The sequence below is a fragment of the Cyphellophora europaea genome, assembly GCF_000365145.1.
Source record: "Cyphellophora europaea CBS 101466 unplaced genomic scaffold supercont1.6, whole genome shotgun sequence".
In the NCBI taxonomy this organism is placed as follows: Eukaryota; Fungi; Ascomycota; class Eurotiomycetes; order Chaetothyriales; family Cyphellophoraceae; genus Cyphellophora; species Cyphellophora europaea.
Window position 1 is genome coordinate 1082837 of NW_008481812.1, and position 16091 is coordinate 1098927.

The window sequence follows — 16091 nt, forward strand, 5'->3', positions numbered from 1 at the left end:
CTGCTCCAATCTGAAAAGGGGCTTCACGAACGGCGAGTTGGGGGGGCAGGTAGGAGGCGGCTTGAAAGTTTGATATGAGAAAGACACTCTGGTGATGACGAACTACTGCTGCCGGAATTGGGGAGTTGGAACAGGGTTTCGACGAATGTAGTAAATATAGCTGAACCAAGAACCAGAGCAGACCCATTAATGATATCGACTTCAACGATGGAAACAAATATCTGAGTGGAAGTACTCTCTTTCTGTTTCTATATTTGCTGGCAGTCTGTCCGTCCTGCTTTTCTTAGTACAGGCCTGCTCTTACGACATTTGTCTCGATGACAGCGGACACGCTATAGTGCAGCCGAGAATCTTCTGTAGCCCGTGTTGTCCTGTACGCCCTCCCTCACAACAGAAAATAATCATACAGCCTCCAGCCCTGCCTTCCGTTGCCATGAGGTTCCGTACCGCCTCACAGCCTCGCCACGGCAGCCAACAGTCCCTCCAGCATCCTCTCGTCCTCTCCAGCCTGGTCCTCTTTCTGGTTCAAAATCCACGCCACATCACTCACGACACCCAACGGCACTTCTCCAACCACCTCTTCACCACTGCCCATCAGCTTTCCCTTCAACTTCTGCCCCACACGGCTTGTTGTCTCCCAAGCCTCCGCCGTCTCCTCTGCTCGCGCAATCACTCGTCTCGGTATCCCACACATACCGGCACAATGCATGCCAAATGAACCCTCACTGACACCTTCCTCAAGTTTGTATAAGAAAGTAACACGCTTCTCTTCTTCATCGACCAGAATCCCCATGCGCTTCTTCGCTACTTCTCTGCTGTAAGCAAATTCCGCGGCAAGAGAATGATAGTGAGTGGCGAAAAAACCGAGGCATCCGACCTGACTGGCGAGGTGGTGCAGAACTGCCTGAGCGACGGCCACGCCATCGTGGGAGCTAGTTCCGCGCCCAAGTTCGTCCAGAATGACAAGAGATCGTGACGTGGCTTCAGTCAGGATCTTCTTGGTTTCGGCGAGTTCGACGAAGAAGGTAGACTGGTTGGCGAAAATATGATCCTGAGCACCGAGACGAGACATTATCCGGTCGGTAGGTGTCAGAGTCGCTGATGAACAGGGGAGATAGCAGCCAACTTGTGCCATAATAATCGCGACGCAGGTCATGCGCAGTACCGTGGATTTGCCAGCCGCGTTTGCACCCGTGAGCAGCGTGAGGTTGGGGTTCGCGCCGCCCAAAACAACGTCATTCGGAATGAAGTCGTTGACATTGTCAATCAGGCAGGGGTGACGGAGATCGACCAGCTCAATAACAGAGCGGTCTTCATCAACAAAGGTTGGCCGGCAAGATGGGGTGCCCAAGCTCTGAGATGCTTTTGCGAGGGAGATAAGGCAGTCGAGCTGCGCAATGATGCGAGTTGCTGCAAGCCAGATCTCGTAGTGCTCATCAAAGCGCTCAAAGAAACGGCCGTTGACCGCGCTGACGATCTGCGTATGTGTCTCTCGAGCTTCCTCGAGTTTCCTTACGAGATTCTTCAGCTCTGGAAAGTAGTACCGTTTGACGGCCTGCGTTGCAGACATTTGATTCCAGCTGGCAGGAACCTTGACTTTGGCGGGAACCTCCATCTGGTAGATCTCCTTCCCGATGTCCTTGTACTGAACACCTTTGGAACCGAGCTCCTTTCTGGTTTTCTCCAAAAGAGCTTGTAGCTGCTTCTCAAGCTTTTCGATGTGGTCTTGAGATTCATCAAAGTCTTCTTCAATGCCTGTTTCCGGAATAATCAGGCCATGTTCTCTAGCTTTCTTGCGGTCGAAAGCAGATGACCAATATTCGAGACGAGACCCAAGGTCAGGCATAGCGGCGATGAGCTTGCCAATCACTCCTTCAGTGTCGTGAGAAGTGCCTGAGCTGTCCTTTAGGAGTGACATGGTGTGGTCAATCTGCTCAAACCCGTCCAAGACACGCACGAAGTCCATGGGCTTGCAAGTTTTTGCGTGTACCCGAGAGATGAGACGTTCGAGATCCGGCATCTTCGTCATCTGGGAGGTGAAGCGGTCTCTAACCTTAGGGTCGGCATTAAGCGAATCGACAGCATCCAGTCGAGCGTTGATCTTCGTGATGTCCACGAGCGGGTGACAGACCCATTGCTTGAACATCCGCTTACCAAATGGGGTGATACACCTATTCAGCAATTGAAAGAGTGTGCCGTCAACACCACCGTCAAACGAGTTGTTGAAGACCTCCAGGTTGATGAGCGTCTGACCATCTAGTACCAAGCTTGATGCTTTGCGAATAGGATCGTAAGCAGTAAAGTTGCCAATAGTGATTAGATCCTGCTCGATCTTCAGCGTTCGCAGGTACTGGATCAGAGCGCCAAGGGAAGACATCAACAGCTCATTCTCCCTAGCCTCCTGGAGGACCTCTGGCCACCCATTGGGAAAGTAGTCTGAAGCTTCAATTTCTTTCACGGTGATGTGGCCTTCCCAGAATTCCTTTCCTGGCTTTAGGTAGTTCCAGATCGTGGTAGGGGAAGTGTTGTTCTTCAGTATCCGCAGTGTCTTGACCGATACGCCTCCTTTCTCGAGCAGAAGCTCCTTGGGTCGAATCTGAGCCACAAAGGTTTCAAACTTGGTCAGGTCGGAATCATCCACAAACTGAGAGATGTGGAACTGACCAGTCGCAGTATCAGTGAATGAAACACCAAAAGCTGGCTTATCGTCGAACTCTGATTCTTTGATGGCCACACAATATGTTGACATGTCGTCCTGCAACATGGTTCCATCGACCAGCGTGCCAGCGGTTAAGACACAAGCCAACTCACGCCTGATGACTTTGTCGTTCTTGGTCTTCTTGTCATCACGCTCTCGCATCTCCTTACCCAGGGCGGTCTCTTTCTGGTCAACTCTTGCAATTTTGAAGCCTTTGGCCACGAATTGTGCCGCCCAATGGTCAAGGCTGGCCTCTGGAACACCCACCATGCGCATGTTGACGCGATCAGTGAGTTTCAGGTCGAAAAGCTGATGTCCGATTGTGGCATCCTTCTCATAAAGCTCGTAGAACTTCCCCTTCTTGAAGAAGACAATGGTGTCCCAGAACTTCTGTTTGATCTCCCAGTACTGGGTTTCGAAAGGCGAGAAGTTTCGCCAGGCATTTGGTGGGATGTAGAGTGTGCGTGGATCGTAGTCAGGGTCAGTGGGCTTGTTTCTATCAATGTCCTGGATCTCTGCGAGCCATGCATATCTCTCCTCTGGCTCGGACTGATGTGCCTTCTTCTTGCCACCTGCACCTGGCTTCTTCGATGGAACGTTGACAGGGCGTGCTTGCAGGGGTTGCGGGTTCTCAGGGTCGTACGCCCATTGTGTAGCAGTTGACTGCTCTGGTAAATCAACGTCCATAATATTCTCTTCTTCCTCAGCGCGATCCGGCGTACTGAAATGAGTCGAGGTCTCTCGCGACAGCTTCTTGAGCGGTGGCTTGGTCGATTTCTTCCTCTTCGCAGGCTTGACGTCGTCGTCCGAATCGTCCGGTACCACGAAGTCATCGATATCTGTGTATTCGGTCAGCACAACCTCGACCGCGCCACTGATACTATACTCACCGCTGACATCATCCTCCGTCCCAGCATGCTCATACACATCCTCGTCCCCGCTTTCACTAACCTTCCTCTTCTTGCGTGGTGGTTCCTTTCGCCCCTTGCCCTTCCCGTTCAGCCCAGCCCGATTCTTCGGGACGGGCTTGAAGACATCGTCATCGTCGTCTCCTTCACTATCACTCTCCAGATAATTCACCGCTTTCTTCGCCTTCCTCGACGGCGTCAACTGTCCCTTACTGGCTTCGCCATTGCTCGGACCCTGCACCGCCTCGTCAGCGGAGACGGGAGACGGCAGGCCACCTTTGGCGGAGAAGGAGCGACTCGCCTTCGCTGACGCGGACACTACTTCCTCTTCTCCGTCCTCTTCATCCCCGGGGCCGATGGTGTCACTAGACGGCTGCGGCGTAAGCTGCGAGCCGCGTGCAGGGGCCGCGAACTTGTTGGTGAGATTCTTCCGCGGCGAGGAACGTTCGGGAAGGGTCTGCGTGGCACCACTGGACGGAGTAGGCGTCTTAGAGAAGAAGCCGAGGAGGGTCTTCTGGCCGCTGGCGGAACCGGCTTTTTTTAGGGTGGCAGGGCCGCCGGGCGTGCTGGCCAGGGTAGAGGACTTTTTGGGCGGCATGCTTCCTTGAACTCTGCAAGAAAAGCCGCGCCGGAGGAAAAAGAGTGGAAAATGAGAGCAAAGGGTGGAAGTGAAAGGGTGCCAAAAAGTTGAGGGTAGATGGAACATCTGGGGGTAAGGACCGCCAATGACGCGTCTGCAGGTAGGCGCGATGCGCGACCGCGTCGAGGATCGCTCTTTCCCCACTCTAACGCGCTTCTTCTCCCGGGTACCTCACCCCTTGAGCAATTACCACGACTCATCACACTGACTCACCCGGATTAAGCAGATGAAGCAGACGAAGCAGAGTCTTTCTATGTCTTTATACAGGTCTAATAAGGTCTGGCCCAACTCAATTGGCCAGGGGTATCATAGACAGAAGTAATCTACAGAACCGTCCAAAGATGATTCACCATTCACTCCCGGGCTCCTGTACCGTAGTCGAGTCCTCAAAAGGATGAGGGAGCAACTCCGAAGCTGATCTGCGAAACTGTCTTTCGCGAACCTCTGTCTGCCTGCCTGGCTGCTACCCCGGCACGAGTCAGCTTCTTCGGTTTGTGCACGGTCAATGGCGTGCCCTACTCCCATCCTGCCATCCTCTTTGAAACCTTGAATCGACCGCATACGGACTTCTGGAGCCCTTATCCCTGCCTGGTCGTCTTTTGCTCTCGTTAGACACGCCGTCTGCGTCTCTCAAGCCGTCTGTGCCATCGCCAAGGCTATCCTCCTGGCCAAACCCGGGACAACTGAGGCCCTTGGCTTTGAAGTCCTCGTCTGACACAATGTTGATGATCTTGACCCGCCATTTGCCCGTACGCAAGACGAGGAGGTTGTCGTCAATAATGAATTTTTTCCACCAGTTCCAGCCTGGATCTAAAATGGCCGAATACGTGAGCGAGTCACCCATGGGACTGGTTCCAGTGGAGCCGGCACCAATGTACGCGCCCTTGTTGTTGATCAGTCGTTGCGCCTCGCTCTTGGATGCTGCCAGTTCAGCCGACCATAGCACGTGCGAGAGCGGCTTCTCCATCACAACGCTCCGCGGCAGCTCGGCCTGCACGGTGCTGTACTTTTCGAGACCTTGCGGCTTGGCGTTCTTGGTGGTGCTTGGATGTCCATCCGGTGCCTGTTGCCCCTCCGATTGCTTTTTGGTCAGCTCAAGGATCTCACTGAGCGTCTTGTCTTTCTTGAAGAGCTGGTGATGCTGCAAAGACGCTTCGTTTGCAGCGTCCACGCCGTGAACGAGGGTGGTGAACTCGAAGGCCAGGGTGTGCTGAGCATGACGTTTCGACTCGTCCTTAACATGCTCCGACATGATGGTGCCGATTTCTTCGAGCGGCAAGAATGTAAAGAGCTTGAGGTACTTCTCCACATCCGCATCGGCAGTCTTGAGCCAGAACTAGATCTCGTCAGTGCCGTCCATATGCCACAACCAACATGTCACTTACCGCATAGAGCTCAAAAACGCTCGTCATGCCAGCATCCAGCCACACCGCGTTGCCTGCGCTCTTCCCAAATTTCTCACCGTTCGCGGTTGTCAACAGTGGTACCGTAAAGCCCATGGGTTCTTCGCTGACTTCGACCTTTGCTCTTTCCTGCACACTCTTCAGCTCCATATCCATCTTTTGAAGCCACTCCACGTTGTTCTTCGCCGTCGCCTTCACCGCCTCCGCACCCTGCAAGATGTTCCCAAATTGGTCCGCTCCACCAATCTGCACCTGCACGCCCGTTTTAAACATGTGCCACCAGTCCCACGCCTGAATCAAAGGGTACGAAAACTCGGCAAAGCTCATCCCATCGCCATGCTCCATCCGGTTCTTGACGCTATCCCTGCCCAGCATCGGTCCGAGTCGCACGTATTGTCCCATATCGCGCAACAGGTCACTCCACGACAACTTTTGGTGCCAAGTGGCATTGTTGAGCATGGCCCTACGCCAGGACCACTCGCGTTTATAACCCTTCCGCTCCGCATAACGCTCCATTAGCTCGCCAAAGCGCGTGAGCTGAGTGTGCATCAGTGCGACATTGGCGTTGCGCGTTGTTCTCGAGACTTCCTGCCGCGCTGTGAGGCGGCCCTCGGGATCACCAATCCTGGCAGTGGCGCCACCCAGTAGGAAGGTAGCGGAGTATCCGTGGATGTACATCCAACTCAGCGCCATAAAGGGCACCATGTGTCCGACATGCATGCTCGGCGCAGTCGGGTCAATGCCGCAATAGACACCAATGCGGCGGTTGTCAAGGAGCTTCTTGAATTGCTCTCGAGTCCTACGATCCATTAGCCTTCCATCATCCTCGAACCGAGGATACGAGTGCCGCTTACCCCACGATTTGGTTCACAAAGCCCCTCTCCTCCAACACGTCAAGCACGCTCTTCTTGTCACCCCTCGCGATAGCCTGAGCGCGCTCCTGCCAATCCGCCTCCGCCTGCACCAGATTCTTCACATAGTTCCGTCCAAGCCACCGCCTCTGATGAACGACTGCAACCGGCAGGGCGGCTGATGAACCTGTCGAACCAGTCTGCCATGGCCGCCGTGAGCTTGATGTTTTCGAATTAGGTGATGATACAAAAGCTGCCGTTGATGCGCTTCTAGCTTGCTTGGCGCATTGCGGACAGATCCATCGTGATTTCAACAGCCGCCGCCCGGAAGGCGCGTATGGAATTCGCTGCATCAACGCATCGAAGTCTGCAAATGAAGAGAGAGGCTATTATACACGAGCAAAAGAAGATTGATGTTAAAGCGAAGTTGAGAGTAATACGGCTGTAGTACAGAAAGTTGTCGATGGCCAGAAAAAACAGGAGGCGCCTCAAGCTGAGTTCCGCCGACCGCCCGACGATCCAGGCTTGGCGAGCCCCACTATTTGTATAACCCAGCCTCGTACTTTTCCGCTGCGGGATCCCACAATCATGCAAGTCGTGCAAGTCGTATAACCATTCAATCATTCGTGTCTCTTGCCCTTGTATAGTGAGTCCTAGCTCTTCCCCATCGCGCGGCAGCAAGGACGCAGCTCACTGCCGCGGCATTGGGGCATGGCTCAACAGATCCTCGTTCCAGTCATTGAACGTCGACTCCCATCCTGGGATGTCCCAGTCCTGTGCCAATTCATCTCCATACAAGAACTGATCCCAGCTCTCCAAATTTTCGACATTCGCAATCGGCGGGTTGAAGTCAGCATATGTCTTGTCCGCTGGCAGAGGCTTATCAAAGACCTCGTCAGATGCTCCATTAGTCGAAAGAGATCCATTGGACGGATGCCCAGAGGAGCTGTTGAACAGAGGACTCTCGTGTTCCACCGATGTGTTCCAGTAGGAGTTGATAGCTGAAGAATCGTCATGCAAGTAGTTTGCTGATAATGAACCAGGTTGGGTGCTGTACTCCTCGAGTGCAGTGAGATCCAGCTGCTCCATTTGCTGACGGGCTGCGTGCATAGGAGGCACTTGTGATTCGATGCGGATGAGCCCAAAATATGGTAGAATGATAGATCGGCTTCTATCATCGTTTGCGCCTCCAGAGCCTTCCATGAGAAAAGACTCTAACGTCTCGACCACCTTTAGGCCTTGTCTGCTGATCGAGCCTCCCTGCATAGTTGCCCGGTATCGAAAAATATCTTTGACCTCTTCAAGTATTGCGAAGTCTTCTTCAAGGCTCTCGACGCTTGGGTATATCTCTTCGGAGATGCCTAAGAGAACACCGATGAGTAAGATCGCCGACGTAATGACGCCCTGGAAGTCCTCGCAGCTGCATACGTAGACCGACAAGGCGGGCGTCCCTCGTAGCACACAGAACACCCTCAGCATATGGCGGCAGGCCTGAAGACAGAGTACTCGACTTTGGTGGTGCTCTGGATCGTCTGTTTCCAGCATATGGGGTAGATGGAGGAATGACTGGATCTGCCAATACCACATCTGAGCCATCACATGCTCATGGGCTGATTGAGCATCGTTGCTCACCACATGTGCTTCGACATCCCACCAAGACTGTGGCATCATAGCGCCAAATCGCATCATGTCCTCCTGGATAGAGCATGTGAGGGCTTTGTCAATCTTCCCGTCGGCGTTCGCGTTGCGCTCGTTGACGCGGCCAGCGACAACAGCGGTGATTCTTCTGAGTGCTCGCATCTTCACAGTCACGTCACCGTCGCCTCTCATCAACGTCAATTTGGCCAGACGATCCGTAAAATTCTTGTCTCGGGCGTGCGGAAATCCGAGCACCAGGCTCATGAAATGGTCCATCTCGTAGACACCGCCTACCCAGCGCTGCCGGTACATAAGTTCGTCTTGGCCAACCTCAAGGTCGTTCGCAAAGTCGAGATGCTGCGTGAGCAGAATGGCGTGTCTAATACGGAGCCACGATTTGCGCAATTGATCGCCCTCGGCGTGTGTTTTGGCTCTCTGCAACGCCAGTAGGATGCTCGCACTGCCCTGTGGCTGTCGGGTAAGTACCACCTGGTCAATAGCAGTAACTATCCGATCAAAAAGTGCCCTCGCAGACACCGATAAATTCAGGTTGACGTCATCCATCCCAGGTCGAATGCGATGTAGGGACATCGCAATGCACATCAGTCCGGTTGCATACACCACAGGGTCGTCTGAGTCCAGGCGACTCTGAACGAAAGACCTCACGGTGGGGTCAACACCGCTCTCGCGAATGACCCATTGTTGGTCGCGCCACGAGATCCACCATTCCTGCGCAGCATCAAGTACATCTAGAATGTCGGGGTCCTGTGCAATTGTTGATTTAAGTTTGTCAAGGTCGCTGATATCGCCTTGCCTAAAGCTGATAGTTGAGGTCGTATCAAGGTGAGGAGCAGGGTTTCCATCCTTTTGCTTAATCTGCCATTGCAGTCAGTGACCATTCTGGTACCTTCAACACACCAGACATACCACTTCATTGTTGAAGAGGCCAAAAAGCGGACTGGCCTTTTTGGCATGCTCTTCGAGTTCCGCACCGTCAATGATGTTTTTCTGTACCCGCTCGAACGAACAACCGTTTTCGTCCCTTGGAGCCACCACGCTCTGTTCATGCTGCATCTTGGCCAGACGCTCAACAATAGACTCGATTCGATTGACTTTAATCTTGAGCAGCGTGTCCGGCTTCTCAACCCGCGCTCGGTCCACGATGTACCCTTGAGCGTGACAGGTTCTGTCATGCTTGGTGCACTCATTGCAGATGGGAGCAGTGGGTGATGACCAGTTGCACTTGATTTTACGGCGACGACCTGAGATGTGAGGAGTGGCAACAACGAGGACTTGAGGAAGTCACTTACACTCACGGCAAGAACGAGTGCCTTTCCGCATAGGTTTCATATCTGGTGCCATTTGAGGCGCCATGGCGCTTGATGTAGTCTAGCGAAGACCTGTGCTGCTGTCTGCGTATGATGGTAGATCGCCGTCAAGACTCGCTTCTCCGCCCTGTGAACGAGGCTCTGGCTAATGAGCTAATTCTGCTATTGCAGGTCGTCGCAGCAGAGCCCTGATCACAGTGATTCGACGCACAGGCGCCGCACGTGGATATTGCTGAGCGCTACTACTCAATTCACACAGCCTTTAATAAAACTACAGAAGAGAAAACACCCTAAGGACGCTGAGCGCGTCAGCGATTTTGCCCTGATGGATCAGGTAAGCAGTGTTGAGCAATAGACCAATCATCCTACGCTAATCTGGGCATCAGTCTCCACTTCTGTAGCTTAGTCATCCTTCAATTCCTCGCCGCCAGTATCGACGGCTTTAGAAGGGCTCGAGGGTGCTCCTAGGCTTTTCGACCTACTTCTCACACCGATGCGGCGGCGACGCTCGTCGCGCCAGCGACCTCGCCTCTCCCCTCTGCGCTGCGTTTCCAGTCGCTTGACCTCTTCGACATCTACTTCCGGATGCATGTTCCTGATGTGCCGGTATAGTTTCGCGCCCTCGTTAAAAGGTTTTCCATGGCGCGGGCAGCTCACTACCGGACATGTGTACTGATCAGCAGAGACAAGACAACCATCACTTGCTGGGGATCTGGCAGGGGAAGAAGATGCCGCCGGAAGGTCCCCCCCATGGGCCGATTCCAGGTGGCGTTGAAGATGGTAAGCCTTCTTGAAAGGTTTTCGATGTCGCTCGCAGAAGCGAAATGGACAGGCCGTTCCTCGAGGCACCAATTCAGTGACTATGCCCGAGCAGACAAGTCCATGATCAACACATCGCCTGCAAAGGCCTGATCCGGGCCTAGGATCGGCAGGATCGCAGCTTTCCCTGCGCCTTGAACAAGCATCACAAGCTCCTGAAATCCGTAGCAGTGGTTGTGTTGTCGCCTCTTCTTCTTCCTCGTCGTCTGAATCTCCCTCGGCATTGATAGCGTGATGTTCGGTAAAATTCGACTTTTCATTCGTAGCACGACTGCCTTCATGGAACGTGCGAAAGAGCATATTCTCCTCAAACAGCCTCGCACACCTCTCGCTCGCACGTTGCACCACTTGCAGATCCCATCCAGTCAGCGCAGCCATACCTAAAACATCGCTCCAGTCTCTCAGCTGGAGCTTCTGCTTCGATGTAGCAGAGATGCCAGTATTCATGCTATCTATTGAGGTCTCGGAGGCCCGAGAGGCCGACCGCATCCTTCGCCGCGATCTTGAGCGCCGTGTTGTGGTTGGTGTTGACGGCTGGTGTTCGTCCGCATCGCTAGTAGTGCTAGATCTGCGAGCTCGTGTTCTCTTCGATGCATATGCGCGTCTTGCCTTATGCAACCCCACCAAAAGGTCATCAAGCTTGCTCAAATTATGTCTCGTGCTCGGAAGTAGCACTCGTCTAGCCTTGTCATCATCGACGATTGGTGATGGAACTTGGTCCTCTTCCTTCTCTAGAGGGAAATCATCTGTCTTGGGGTCCGAGCCCTCGGGTTCATGTTCGATTACATCCTCTTCTGCAAGATAAACCTGAGAACGGATGCCTGGATGTCCATCATCGGAGTCGGACTCTGGGCCAGAGCTCAACGTTTCCGCTGCATCAGACATGTCGGATTCTGGCTTTAGTCCAGCAGGCTTTCCGCTGGAGATGCCCTGCTCGATCTTGACAGCTGTGTTCTTGGGCAACTCCGCCTCCCACTCGCGACTCCTCCATCGCTCGCGTGCCAGCCGAGTAGTGATCGCAATGAGACAATCCTGTAGGTCTTCACTCGGCTGTGGGTCACGAGCTGCAGGGAAGCTGCTATCGCCTTTCGCAAAGGTCTCCTCAGATTCTCGCGGCACATCATCAGGCCTGAGTGGCCAAGCCGTCCAGTAACGAGGCACTCGGAGGCCCTGCGGTACATGCTCGCTGTCGCTAGTCGCCGATGAGGCTCTTCTCTTCCCCTTCTCGGACTTTCTGCCGATTGGCAATTGGGCGTCAGCTTTCCGCTTGAGTGCATGCGCGTTGAATAGGTGAAGGCCCAGATTTTCAGAGCGAGCCTGGTCGAGCGAGTGCGCGGCGAGCCGATCCTGCTCAGTCCATGTAAGCCATGTAGATTCTGGGCCGAAATAGCGATTCGGCCGCGTCAAATATGTGTCTGGGCGTTTATTGAAGTTGTCGTCGGTGGTGGGAGACGTCCTGGCTATTGCTGGAGGGCGATCGTCCACATAATTCGCGTCCGAGTCATCATCGGCCATTGTGTTCATCTCAAGTCCTCAAGTGGTATGCATATGATGTTTTCTTTGCTGTGGCATGTTGACTTTCCATGATGTCTGTACACACGGAGAGCGGAGCCATGGAGAAGTCGAAAGTCGCGAATGACTTCAATGCCAAGGAATATAAATGCCAACGACGAGGCTGTCGCTCCTTACCCATGATTCATGCTCAGGTATAGGCCAGCAACCAGCTGCTAGGATTAACTTAGGTTTGAGTCACTCTTGCCATCCGATAAAGGACGGTCCGATATAGCTGACGAACGGGAATACTTTTCATAGCCTCAAAATGCGTTGGGCCAGTTCTATCTACTCCAAGTGTTTTCTACAGCACTAGCCGGACGAGTAAGTCCAACATTCCAGACTCCAAACCGGGTATCATCGTTTCAACTGTTGATGTGCTCGCTAGTCCCTCAAGAAGGTCTTATAAACTGCGCTGTCGGTGCACTCCGAATAGGGATATCCAATCTCTTTCAAGAATGAGTTCAGATCGTCCCTCTCGCTACCTGGGCACTGTATGCCGACCAGGATCTTGGCAATATCGCCGCCGACGTTGCGGTATTGGAAGAGGGAGATGTTCTGACCGGGCCGCATCAGGTGCAGGAACTTGAATAGAGCGCCCGGGCGTTCTGGGAAATTGAACATGAAGAGCCGCTCATCCGGTGCACTCGAGCGTCCACCCATGAAGTAGCGGATATGTGTTTTCGTCAGTTCATCCCCCGAGACGTCATGTGCTACCATGCCTTCGGTAGCGAGCCGGGTGAAGAGAGCCTCAAGTTCGTCATCTCTCGTAGCTGCCGAGGCAACTGAGATACCCATCATGACGTTGGCTTGGGAGGAGGTAGCATATCTGTAGCTGAATTCGGTAACAGCTTGTGGGAGGACAGCCTCAACTAGGTGCGCGAACGCGCCAGGCTTCTCCGGGATGGACACAGTGAGTAGAGCCTCCTTCTGCTCACCCAAGGTCGCACGCTCTGCGACAAAGCGCAAGCGATCGAAATTCATGTTCGCGCCGCTGGCCACCGCCACGAGCTCTCGGCTCGTATCCGCAGAAGGATTTTGAGTTACCCACTTCTTCAGGCCAGCCAGCGAGAGGGCTCCGGCAGGTTCGAGGATAGACCTAGTATCCTCAAAGACGTCCTTGATTGCCGCACAAATCTCGTCAGTGCTCACCTGTACAACTTCATCCACCACCTCTTGGCATATCCTGAACGTTTCTTCACCCACGGTCTTCACTGCGGCGCCATCGGCGAATAACCCAACTTCTTCGAGCATCACTCGTTTGCCTGCTTTCAATGACTGCACCAGTGCGTTCGCGTCGCTGGCCTCGACGCCGATGATCTTGACATGGGGAGCTATCCGCTTGACGTACGCGCCAATGCCAGCAATGAGGCCTCCACCACCTACACAGCAGAAGATGGCCTTTAGCTTGTGCATGGAGGTCTGCCTGAGGAGTTCCACGCCAATGGTTCCTTGACCAGCAATGACATAGGGATCGTCAAAGGGCGGAATATTCGTCAAGCCATGTTGCTTCTCCAACTCAAGACAGTGCGCCTTAGCCGAGTCGAAGTCCTGGCCATGTAGCACCACGTTACCACCGAGTCTGCTCACATTTTTGTGCTTGATAGCCGGCGTGCCCTGGGGCATGACAATAGTTGCGGGGAGCTTGAGATGCCTTGCGGAGTATGCTACTCCTTGAGCATGATTGCCGGCGGAGCAAGCAATGACGCCTTTCCATCTCTTGCTGTCTGGTAGGTTTGCCATCCTGTTGTAGGCACCCCGGAGCTTGAACGAGAACACTGGGAGAAGATCCTCCCGCTTGAGCCACACCTTGCATTCTAGCCGATTAGACAGATTGACTGCATGTGATAATGGAGACTCTGTGACCACATCGTACACCCGTGAGCTCAATATCAGTCTCAGGTAGTCCGGGTATCCGTTAGGAAGTAGTAGGTCTGGAGGAACGTCATATTTGACGGTGGGGGTGCTGCGACCGTTTCGCGGTGTAGGGTTTGCGGCGTACTCGGTAAGTGATAGGCCACGTTTCGGGGTGGAGGGTGGGCTTGAACCGTTGACATGTGGCTCGCCGTCGGGTAGCGACATTGTGCCGGGTGTGCGATTGCCGTGTAGTAGAGTAAAGCAAGCTCCTCGCAGCTCAAGGTCTTCAGTGCAGGTCCTCCCGCAACTTTTGGACGGTCCGGAATAACTTTGCCCCGCGATATCGAGCATGCCGCCAACGCTCACATGAGGTGCAGCTCGCTCTCGACCCACCCACCGGCTTGACCCTTTCGGACTTCTTGCAAGGGCCTTGTCATAGCTGCCTGCAGGTATTGAAAGCAAACGGCGGAACCCCTAGCTCACGGGTCTTCAATCTTGACCTGGATGCTTACGTTCCTCGAGAACGTCACCACTCGCCGCAACTAGAAGGACTTAGCCTTTGAAGAACACACTCGAGCACAGGCTTGCGGTTTCAAATCTACATTGCGCAGCCCTCTCCGGACTCTCACCTATCTTAATCCACCACAACAATGTCCGACCAAAAGTCCTTGCCTGCCAACCCAGCGGCCGCACCTCCCGCCGAGCGCCCTCTCACCAGCGGCCCCGTCCCCTCCTCCCTGGGCGAGGATTTCTTCGAAGAATCCCGCTCCCAAAAGCTATTCCGCAAGATCCGGCAAGAGCCCCTCATACCGTTGGGATGTCTCGCCACCTGCTACGCTCTGTACCAAGCCAGCAAATCGATCCGCGCCGGCAACCCCACCCGCACCAACAAGATGTTCCGCGCGCGTATCTACGCCCAGGGCTTTACCTTGGCTGCCATTGTCGCGGGATCGTTCTTTTACAAGGACGAGCGGATGAAGCGGAAGGCGTTTGACGAGAAGCTGGAGGAGAAGAAGGCGCTGGAGAAGAAAGAGAAGTGGCTGCGTGAGTTGGAGGCGCGAGATACCGAGGAGAGGGAGTGGCGGGAGAGGATCGAGAGGTCGTCACGGGAGGCCGGAATGAGGGCTACGGATGCAAAAGAGAAGATCGAGGGAAGATTTGCGGCGAAGAGCGTGAGAGAGGGAAGGCGGCAATGGTGGTTAGAGAGGACGACTGAAGCTTGGAGGAGGGCGTAGAAGATGAGGCGCAATTGAAGAATAGTCAGAGGATCGCAACTACGGCTATTATATGGAGGCACCCCAATAGTTCTGGCTGCCTTTGGTGTACAAAAGTCTATGGGAAAAATTGCTGCTCCCCTTCACATGCGATTGTACGAAAGCTTCAGGTGCCTCTATAAGTAACGCGTCTTCGCATCTGCTTCGCCCAACGGACGTTTGAGCCGCCTTGGTGGCGGCCCCATCATGTCTCGCCAACCTCATTTCTTCGCACGCTGTTCCGGAATTGCACGGTCACGGAGGCTTCTGTGACTCCGTCCAAAAGCCGGCATGCCGCCTACCACTAGAGGTACCAGTATGGGCTCTCCTCTTGCCGCCACCAAACCTTACAGGTGGAAGTGATGCCCCAAAGGTAGTGCTCCCAACACATCGACCAGGTTCTCTTGCGAACAGCTAGGTGGTCTACCGCCCACCCATCTCGCCCAGATACCGCCTCATCCCATCCAGCTCAGTCTTGCCCGTACTGACCAGGTATCGAATCTTGCCCACATCACTGACAGCGCGGTGTCGCTCGAACTCGGTCCTTGCGTAATCCCTCAGCTCATGACGCTGCGCCGAGTCCCTCGGAAGGGCATGTAGGGCGCGGATGATGTTGCGATAGAGCGAGACTACGCGTTGCCGGACAAGAAAGTGCTCGAGCGAGAGGGCAGGTTTGGCGCTGGAAGTCTGGCGGGAGTGTTTACGGACGGGCTTGGTGGTGCTTGTGGAGGAAGTTGTGCGTGTTGACGGCGGTGTGGTGATGGGTATGAAAGGATATTGTCTGGGGGTGGTCCTTGGCGCGGTTGTGGTGGACGGAGGCAGCCGTCGGAGGACGGAGCGCATGTAGTCTCGAAAGAGAGGCAGGTATGGTGCGAGTCGGTTGGTTGACTGGTCTGCGGAGTTGTGGGTGGGTGAGACCGGACTACAATGTGGGTGTGGCGGTCGAGATTGAGAGAACAAGATTTCGAGTCGGCTAGCGGAGACAACTCGGCAGCAGGTTGTGGATGTAGCAAGAATGGCGGGGAATCGACCACGAGAAGAGGTTCCGAGATGAAGCCACCGGACTCGGCGCTGCAGCCGGGGTTGTCTGGAGTGTTGAAAATGTTGCGTCTGACGAAAACATTAACTCGCTACGAATCGGAGAT

General features: G+C 54.2%; 7 protein-coding genes across 7 annotated transcripts; 1 reads left to right on the forward strand and 6 right to left on the reverse strand.

Moving 5' to 3' along the window:
• Nucleotides 1–451: 451 nt before the first annotated feature.
• On the reverse strand, nucleotides 452–4204 carry HMPREF1541_06629 (uncharacterized protein; the record flags this gene model as incomplete). Its single annotated transcript, XM_008720959.1, has 2 exons — nucleotides 452–3537; nucleotides 3589–4204. 2 exons carry the CDS (start codon nucleotides 4202–4204, stop codon nucleotides 452–454), a joined length of 3702 nt encoding a protein of 1233 aa, XP_008719181.1.
• Nucleotides 4205–4748: 544 nt separating this feature from the next.
• Nucleotides 4749–6369, reverse strand: HMPREF1541_06630 (tyrosine-tRNA ligase; the record flags this gene model as incomplete). Its single annotated transcript, XM_008720960.1, has 2 exons — nucleotides 4749–5582; nucleotides 5632–6369. 2 exons carry the CDS (start codon nucleotides 6367–6369, stop codon nucleotides 4749–4751), a joined length of 1572 nt encoding a protein of 523 aa, XP_008719182.1.
• An 821-nt stretch (nucleotides 6370–7190) lies between these two features.
• On the reverse strand, nucleotides 7191–9512 carry HMPREF1541_06631 (uncharacterized protein; the record flags this gene model as incomplete). The annotated part of the gene is made up of 3 exons (XM_008720961.1): nucleotides 7191–9014; nucleotides 9066–9400; nucleotides 9449–9512. 3 exons carry the CDS (start codon nucleotides 9510–9512, stop codon nucleotides 7191–7193), a joined length of 2223 nt encoding a protein of 740 aa, XP_008719183.1.
• A 356-nt stretch (nucleotides 9513–9868) lies between these two features.
• Nucleotides 9869–11800, reverse strand: HMPREF1541_06632 (uncharacterized protein; the record flags this gene model as incomplete). The annotated part of the gene is made up of 1 exon (XM_008720962.1): nucleotides 9869–11800. One exon carries the CDS (start codon nucleotides 11798–11800, stop codon nucleotides 9869–9871), a length of 1932 nt encoding a protein of 643 aa, XP_008719184.1.
• A 420-nt stretch (nucleotides 11801–12220) lies between these two features.
• On the reverse strand, nucleotides 12221–13918 carry HMPREF1541_06633 (threonine ammonia-lyase, biosynthetic; the record flags this gene model as incomplete). Its single annotated transcript, XM_008720963.1, has 1 exon — nucleotides 12221–13918. One exon carries the CDS (start codon nucleotides 13916–13918, stop codon nucleotides 12221–12223), a length of 1698 nt encoding a protein of 565 aa, XP_008719185.1.
• A 425-nt stretch (nucleotides 13919–14343) lies between these two features.
• Nucleotides 14344–14928, forward strand: HMPREF1541_06634 (uncharacterized protein; the record flags this gene model as incomplete). The annotated part of the gene is made up of 1 exon (XM_008720964.1): nucleotides 14344–14928. One exon carries the CDS (start codon nucleotides 14344–14346, stop codon nucleotides 14926–14928), a length of 585 nt encoding a protein of 194 aa, XP_008719186.1.
• A 441-nt stretch (nucleotides 14929–15369) lies between these two features.
• On the reverse strand, nucleotides 15370–15789 carry HMPREF1541_06635 (uncharacterized protein; the record flags this gene model as incomplete). The annotated part of the gene is made up of 1 exon (XM_008720965.1): nucleotides 15370–15789. One exon carries the CDS (start codon nucleotides 15787–15789, stop codon nucleotides 15370–15372), a length of 420 nt encoding a protein of 139 aa, XP_008719187.1.
• Between the last annotated feature and the right edge of the window lie 302 nt (nucleotides 15790–16091).